This window comes from Tursiops truncatus, chromosome 2 (genome assembly GCF_011762595.2).
Source record: "Tursiops truncatus isolate mTurTru1 chromosome 2, mTurTru1.mat.Y, whole genome shotgun sequence".
Taxonomy (NCBI): Eukaryota; Metazoa; Chordata; class Mammalia; order Artiodactyla; family Delphinidae; genus Tursiops; species Tursiops truncatus.
Genome location: NC_047035.1, coordinates 132,178,214 through 132,186,631, shown reverse-complemented (window position 1 = coordinate 132,186,631; position 8,418 = coordinate 132,178,214). Strand labels below are relative to the sequence as shown.

Below are 8,418 nucleotides of genomic sequence, written 5' to 3'. Positions count from 1 at the left end.
ACTGTGGGGCTGCTGAGCTGTGCTGAGGACCGGGGGATGGTTCCGAAGAAAACGGCATTGAAAAGAAACACCTTGTTTTTTTGTCCCCTGTGCTCAGTGGACCCAAATTTGTCTGTGTGCAGAAACCTCAAAGAGACACATGTTATGGCCCCAGCCCTTGACTTCTGCCAATCCTTAGATGTTGAGTAGGACCTTGATTTCGGAAGGGCAGTGTGCTTTTCTAGTTGCTCACGGGCTAGTTTACCAGGACAGAGAAATTCTCTCAAGATCTTAAAATGCCACAGGCCACTGAATTTACTACACCTCATCAGTTATAAGCTATCCCCGAAAGAAATCCTGCAATGTTTGCCGGCACTCACTATGCCCTGCTGATACCCCAGGACTGACACTGATGAACATGTACGTACAGGCTTCCTTCAGGTCTCCCAAGCATGGTGCCTGGACCACTTTCATCAGAGTGACCTGGGTGCTTGAATAAAATGCAGTTTTATCAATAGCACTTGAGACTTAATGAATCAGAAACTTGGGGGGGGGGCGGATAAGGGCTGAAAATGTCTATTTTTAAGCTCCATCCTAGGGGGTTTGGAGAATCCCACAAGTATAAGTGCTTGGGCTCTGGACTCAGCTGGTCCTGAATGAGCATCCTGGCCACACTGTGTGATATTGGGCAAATTCAGTCTGCTCTTGAAGACTTGCTTTCCTCATTTGAAAAATGGGGATAACTATAGTTGTGAGGAGATAATCTACGGGAAGCATCTGGCATGGGTCCTGGCGCCGGCTACGTTCCCAGGAAGTGTCAGCTACGAATGTATTTCACTGATCCTAAGATGCTCATTCCTTTTGTTTTCGGCGTAGTAACATCTCTGAAATCAGTCTGCTTCTTAAAAGTGATGGTGTGTCATGGTCTCAGGGGTGGCAGTTTTTCCTTCTAGTGGTCTCTAAAACAAGGTGCATCTCACCATAGATGGTGTCATAGACTGGGTGAAATACAGTGTATGTAAGGGTTCCTGGGATGCAGTGCTGTCCAGCATAAGGACTCTGGAAGAGTACTGGAATTTGGGGAATCTCAGGCCTGTCTAAGCTGTGGCCATCTAGCCAGTGGCCCCTGCTAGTGCAGGAGTAAGTCAAGTGAAAGTTGGATAAACAAGGCTGGGGGTTCACCCCTCTCTCTGGAGGGGTTTCCATGATTTGGGAGGTACTTGATGGTCTCCCTTCTTCAGGCCCCACTTAGGTTTCCTACTGGGGCACGGCAGCTTGAACTGGGTGGGGCTGGTGTGGTGGGGCATCGCTTACCTCCTTTGTTGGTTCCTTCTCATCTCCAGACTTGCCTTGTTGGATGTCTCTGGACCATCTGGCCACTACTTTCATTTTTCTTTTCCTTTGGGTCCCCTTTTCAGGGAAGGATTTTGAGACGGAACCCCAGGTCCAGAAGGAGTCAACAATAACCTTAATACTACTGCCTGCCACAGAATTATCAGTATTATCACAGCGAATCAGGAAGAAATCTGCCCCCTCTTGCCAACGATCCCACTCGCTCATGGCTCTTGTCTGCTCAGCTGTGTGACCAAAATGGGATTTGGCAGTGAGATAGCTGTGGGGGAAGGTTTGCTTCTTGTTGTTTTTAAGGTGATCTATACAAAGGAATCAGCTCAATGAGTGGTTTGCTTCCTTTGAAAAAGCACCATCTGAGTTTAGATTTTGTATTTACTATTTTAAACCCTTCCGATTAGACCCATGGGGTTTCCCAGGCTTGTCTGGGGGAGTTTTTTCCAGTCTTCCTTTCCTTTCTTTCCCAAACCTTGGGACAAATATTTGTTTTTCTCACATACTCATCACAGCCCCCGGCCTTTAGAAAATCCTGAGCAGCCCGGCAGTGACATGGGAGCCTGGTGCCTGGCTGGGGAGCCTTAAGCTGAGAACAGCGCTTGGCAGGCTCGCTTCCTGCCCCAATGCCCTCATTCACCATGGAAAGTTGCGGGGTGTGTCTTGGCACATTTGCTGAGCTCACTGGAAGCTCTCAATTTTGAGAGGGAAAGGGACTTTCTCATGGGTTTCCCGCTCCAAGAGTATCAATCAGCCTCAGAGAAACACTAGGGAGGCGAGAAGTGGTTTCCTAGCAGGAATCGTGATTACAAAGGCCACCGGCTCCCTTTGTATCTTTTGTTCCTGCTGGCGCCTTGGTCAGAGTTTGGGGGCCGCCCCAGTGTAGTCTTTGCTGGCCTGGGTCTGCTGATCCTGGAGGTTGGGGAGGAGGAAAAGGAAAAAGTGTCTGGAGGAGCAGAGAAAGGAGTCCTTGCTGGGGTCCCGCTCTCTCTGTTGCACCACGGATGGCTTTCTTTTGGCTTTTTGCAAATCTCTGATCTGTTGGTTCTTGGCAAGCCAACAGGGAAGGATCAGACCTATCTCGTGGGGTTGTGACATTTGAGTGGGCTATTGTAACCTGCTGGGCACTGAGTTGGTGCTCCTTAAATATTCCTCCCTGCCTGCACTTTCCCTTTCCTGCTTTCCTTGGAGGGTAGAATCCATATCTATATCATTTAAATATCATTTTTGAAATGATAGCTGAAGCAGGGGAATGAGGGAAGGAAACAGGAAGGAAAAAGTAATTTCATATTCCACCACCTCCTCCATTTACCACCCGCCCGCCCCCTCAAAAAAAAAAAAAAAAAAACTTCTTTAACCCTGCATGTGTTATTGGAAAGAAGATGCACAGCTGTGGCTGGTGACTGTGTTTCCTTGCCTGAAGCCAGCCTCTGATGGAACCCCTCCGCCCTGCTGGTCTGTTGTTTTGCTCGGCTGAGCTGTGGGGCGTGGGGTTAAAGGACCCTTGCCAAAGTGACCAGTTTTATCTGGCTTTCTGACAGCTGTGAGAAATCCTGTTTGACAACAGGGCAGCTTCTAAGCAGGGAGCTGGGAGGCTGGCGTGATGTGACGGGACCCGGAAGCGGGAGGCAGGTCCCCACGTGTCCGTCTTGAGTGGCACTATTGGTTTCGGATAGATTTCATTCCCGTATTGGAAAGGAGTGCTTCTTTAACATGGAATCGAAATACGCTTCTTTAATATGGGAATGAAAAATATCTAAGGCTGTAGTGAAGGACAGTCGCTCCAGGGCAGAGAATGGTCTGTATAAAAATGACAATCCAACTGCCCAGTGGAATACACGGGCTTAACGCTAATAAGAGTAACTGAATTTAGAGCAACGGCTGTGTACTGTGAATGGCTTTCGGAAGCCAGCAGCTTCTGGGGAAGAGATGCAAAGGGTTTCTAATATGCAAATGAGGCTGGGTATGAAGCCCCCAGGATAAAAAACATCACGTGAATCTCACTCATCATTTTATTAACAGGTGGGTTCCTAGACTGATTTTGAGTTTTCATCAGTGGGCAAATTAATTAAGCTGTTAAAAGGTGGTGCAGAAATATGCACAGGTATCTTTGGCCTTCTTTGACAAGGAACATGCTGCTCTGGGTCTAACCGTTGGAATAATTATTTTCTCCCCTGTAAATTACCGGCAGCAAATTCAGTGCAGTGCACCAGTATGCTTTTAATTATCCACAGGCTCTGAGGATGGGGGCTACATGGGACAGGTATTTATGAAATATCTAGGTTTGTATATGTGTAAAAATACCTATGAATCCTTTCCAGCTGGGTTCGTTTATTTTAAACAAGTCACGGTGACCGGATATTGATTTGGGGCTTGGGGGCTCCAACAAGGAACATTTACGTTCATGATAAGTGGATTTCATCCTTACTTGTCTGAGTGATAAAAAAAAAAAAAAAAATTGTTTCAGCCTTTCTCAAACTGCACTTGCTAGCTGCAAGCCAGGTTTTTGTGGGCATTGTAGTATTAATCGGCATTAGCAAGACATTTCAAAATATAGGCTGAGGGCCAAAACAGAGCAATAGAAGAAGATTAATCTGTTCTTGGGAAATGAAAACCATTTGGGCTAAATAAGCAAGTGTTGTGTTACAGTGAAAACAATACGGGTAGCAACGCCAGAATGTCTTTCATTTGTTCCGAGCTTCATTCATTCATTTGGTAAATTGTTGGTGGCCCCTAACATGGGCCAGACTATGGGGATATAGAGTAAATTGTCTCAGAAAGAGCTGGGTAAGTATAATTGGAGGAATGGCTGGGAAGCTGAAGTACAGGAGACCTAATACAGAGGGGCAGAGGTGGTTGGAAAACGGGTCCCTTGATGAGTAGGAGAAATTATCTCCTACTGAGGATGAAGTGTGGGCGTGCATGCACGCCGGTAGTGATGGTGGTGATGAAGTGGAAACAGTGTATTGAGAGCCTGAGATGGAAAGGCGATTATTACATATAACAGTTTGTTAAGGCTTCTATACCAAAGTACCAGAGACTGGGTGGCTTAAACAACAGATATTTACTTTCTCACAGTTCTGGAGATTAAAAATCTGAGATCAAGATGTTGGCAGTCTTGGTTTCTTCTCAGACCTCTCTCTTTGGCCTGCAGACGGCCGCCTGCTCCATGGGTCACACCTGGTCTTTCCTCTGTGCTTCTCTATGTCCTAATCTCTCTTTATAAGAACACTAGTCCTGTTGGATTAGGACCATCCTCATGACCTAATTTTAACTTAATTACCTTTGAAAAGACTTTACCTCCAAATATGGTGACATTCTGAGCTACTTGAGGCATATGAATTTTTTGGGGGGGTGTACAATTAAACCCATAACACTTTATAAGGAAATTGAATGTAAATTTCCAAGATTCAAAATTGTGTGTTAATAACAAACATAATTTATGAGAGAGGTTATAGAGTTTAAAGAAATTTAATCCTTCTCACGACTAATTATTATGAATGGGTTATAACCCCAACTCTGCTAGAGAAACACTGGAGAGAGTAAGAGTCAGATAAAGTTCTCATCTTACTCAGGAAAATGCAAACTTTGATAAATAGATTAATAAAGTAAATATCCTCTTTATAAAACTTAATAGAGGTGGTGGTTGCCCAACATTTTGAATACACTAAATGACATTGAATTGTTCACTTTAAAATGGTTAATTTTGCCTCAACAAAAACAAACCAAAAAAACTCAAAAAGTTTAAAGCAGCCACTGGTAGAATCTTTTTAATGATGAATATAAAGCTTACAACTTTAGAGTAGATTAAGAAACAAAATATAGACCATAAAAGCAAATGAAAGAAAACAGATACAGCATGAAAACCTTACAGCCGAAATGCACAAAATGATAAGGTAGGCATGAGACAACTATAAGCCAATAAATAGAAATAATTTAAACTCTTTTACAAAGGCTTTAAAATTGTATTTAAAAACCAGTGGGTTATATCCCGTCAACATGGTGTACATCTAAAAAAATGTGGTGAGATCGAAAATAAAATAACGAACTAAGATTGAATAGGCAACACAGATTCAAAGAAGGCAGGGCTGGCAGTGTTACTTCCAAAAAAGTGATCTTCAAAGCAAAAAGCATTAAATGGAAAACAGGGAGTCATTTTATATGGATAAGTTGTATGTTCTACAATACATGTTCTTTTTTTTGGGGAGGGGTCTCAGAATCACTTTTTATTTTGAAAATAATAAGATGAAAAAGAAGAATGATATCCTGTCTTTAGAAGAAAAGAAGGAAGACATTGTATACCTCTTATCAGACTTCATAAATAGGTACACACACACAAAAATCACCTTTCGAATTTCAAGCAAGTATTTTCATTCCAAACTGATTAGGAAGTCCAAGACAGGAAATATTTTGACAAATGTGACCAGAACTAAAGTAAAACCCGGGAAATCTGGAAAAATCAACTCTTTGATTCACTTGCAACATTTTGCTACAGAAAATGTAATAAAACCCTAACCTCTTTCTTTCACAAGCCTTTTAACAAAGGATCTCACTCAGAGGAAGCCCATGATAAAATGACTCTCTTCCATATACACGGACCATTTATTCTGGGATGATGGCTGTATGACAGCATGATGTAAACACACTAATCCTACAAGTCAAGTAGTAGCAGCTACTATCTTCTTCACCTGACCCTCAGTATCAATAGATGTTATTATCCCCATTTTACAGATTGGGAAATAGAAACTTTGCTAAAATCACAGAGCAAATTACAAACATTACTTAAGACAGAACCCAAGTAGCTTAAAAACACCTCCCACCAGCACAGACTTTGCCACCTTCCGGGCCAACCTATCACACCATCATGAGTTTAGATATTAATGCTTTGTAACAATTCCTCACAAAGGTCGAGTGGTCAAGGCTTAAAAATCACTTATTATAAGTGAAAGATCCTGTCAAAATTGGAAATTAGAAAGCAGTGCAATATTCCAGGGATCTATATCCTGCACTGTTTATACCTGGGGTATACCAGGTCTCCATGTGTGAATTTCTTCAGCAGACATGAAGCCAAAGCCCCCCGAGAAGTTCAGGAACAATAACACCCTCTTGGAGGCTCTATTCATTCCATGGTTCCGAAGAGCTTCTTTCGAAGAGTCTGGGAGTCTCAGCTACGAGCTGAGATGCATCAGGAGTTATTCTCCCCTGAGGGAATCAGTCCACAGTTTCTGATCTTCATGCAAGTTTTCTTTAGCAAGAAACATGCATTTCATGTTATCTTTGATGTCGAAGGGCACTTGAATGGCAAGGACTAGTGTTTGGATGTTACAGTCTATGCCATTAAACATCTGGTGCAGAGCGTCCGATGCCAGGACACAGCAATCCGAGCTAACCCAGGCTTCACCTGTTGCTCACACCTCAGAATCTGTGGCGGGCCAAGCAGTGAGAAGCAGTGGGAAAGACAGGAAGCTTCGCTATTTCAGACGTGAGCAGTTTCAGCGGGATGTCTCATGCAGTCTTGACTTGTCCAATTCCTTCAACTGCTCATATGTCACAAAGAAAATAATATTCCAAGGACCAAGTCTCAACCAATTTGGCCAAAACCCTTTATATAGAGCAAAAAACCCTTCATTCTTCCATGTCTGTAACAAACAATCCAGGAAACCTGTGTAGCCAGGGATCTGCCATCTCAAAGGACTCTGATTCATCATACTTGTTCTCACCACATCGACAGGGTTTGAGGCCAGGGCCCCCGCCAGCCCACAGGTGAAGCCTGAGAGGAAATGGGTATACACAGTGTCTCCCATCAAGCCCGAGAGAGTGAGATGCTTCTTGGTGAGGTCGCAGGCGGGCAGCTCCACACCAACAACAATAGCGGCCCTCTGAGCAGTAAGGGACACGCCCTTCCAAAGTCCTCTCGTTCCCTCTTGCTGGTAAATGTGAATGAAGTTGCCTATCATTCCTCCTTGAAGGGTGCTATTTTGTGCTTGCATCCGAATTTTCAAAACATCAGTTGGATTAGCAATGGTTGAGGATATCACTCCAGAGAGAATTCCACAGACGATATTTATCAGAAGGGTTTCATCTTCCGGGCGCTCGACAAATAACCGCTTCAAGCTCTGGTAGACGCCTATCTTGATGGTGCCGTAGGAAGCCTGGCGCGACATCGCAGGAGCAATCCCTGAACACAGTGCTTTCAGGCCTTCCTCTCTGCCTATCCTCACTAACGCATGCAACATTCCTCGATACCTGATTTCTTTAACGTTTGCATCATTCTTCTGGCCTTGAATCTGGAGCCGTGTCTTGGTTAAATCAATTGGAAAAGTACCGCACTCCGCTGTGATGGAGGCCAGGCCTCCGTACACGAAGGGCTTCCAGTTCAGGGCAGACATGCTCACCGCTGTCCCTTCTCCTTTGTTCACAGACGCATGGCCTCCAACAGGGTTTTTCCGGACCCGGGTTCAATCCCTGGTCCCCTGGTCGAGGAACTAAGATCCTGCAATCCGCGCGGTACAGCAGGTGGCGGCGGCCCTGCACCCTCCTACTCCCCAGGCGCAGCAGCAGCCGGCTCCAGCGGCTGCACGGGATCTGGAGGAAAGCCATGTTCTTTTTCTTTCTTTCTTTCTTTCTTTTTTCTTGTGCAGTACGCGGGCCCCTCACTGCTGTGGCCTCTCCCGTTGCGGAGCACAGGCTCCGGACGCACAGGCTCAGCGGCCATGGCTCACGGGCCCAGCCGCTCCCTGGCATGTGGGATCTTCCCGGACCGGGGCACGAACCCGCGTCCCCTGCATCGGCAGGCGGACTCTCAACCACTGCGCCACCAGGGAAGCCCCATGTTCTTTTTGAGTGTGGACAATGTCTCGGTTAGTATTCTAGGCACTTGTCATGCATTATTTCTCAGCAGTCCTTAGGGGTATGTGTTGTTATTTTCGTTCCCATTTCAGAGGAAGGGAGGTTGAGGTTTAGAGAACCTCAAGTAATCAGGGGTCGAGGAAGAATCTGAACTCAGAGGTTGATGCTTTTCCCCCACACACCCTGCTTCATGCACCCAACAGCGCAACAGAATCAGGGCTGGCAGTGTTACTTCCAATCAGATGT

The 8,418-nt window shown here is 45.1% G+C and overlaps 1 protein-coding gene across 1 annotated transcript; it reads right to left on the bottom strand.

Annotated features, from left to right (window-relative positions):
- Positions 1–6,815: 6,815 nt before the first annotated feature.
- LOC101334862 (kidney mitochondrial carrier protein 1-like) lies at positions 6,816–7,744 on the bottom strand. Its single transcript, XM_004328247.3, has one exon. It carries the CDS (start codon positions 7,710–7,712, stop codon positions 6,816–6,818), a length of 897 nt encoding a protein of 298 aa, XP_004328295.2. The 5' UTR covers positions 7,713–7,744.
- Between the last annotated feature and the right edge of the window lie 674 nt (positions 7,745–8,418).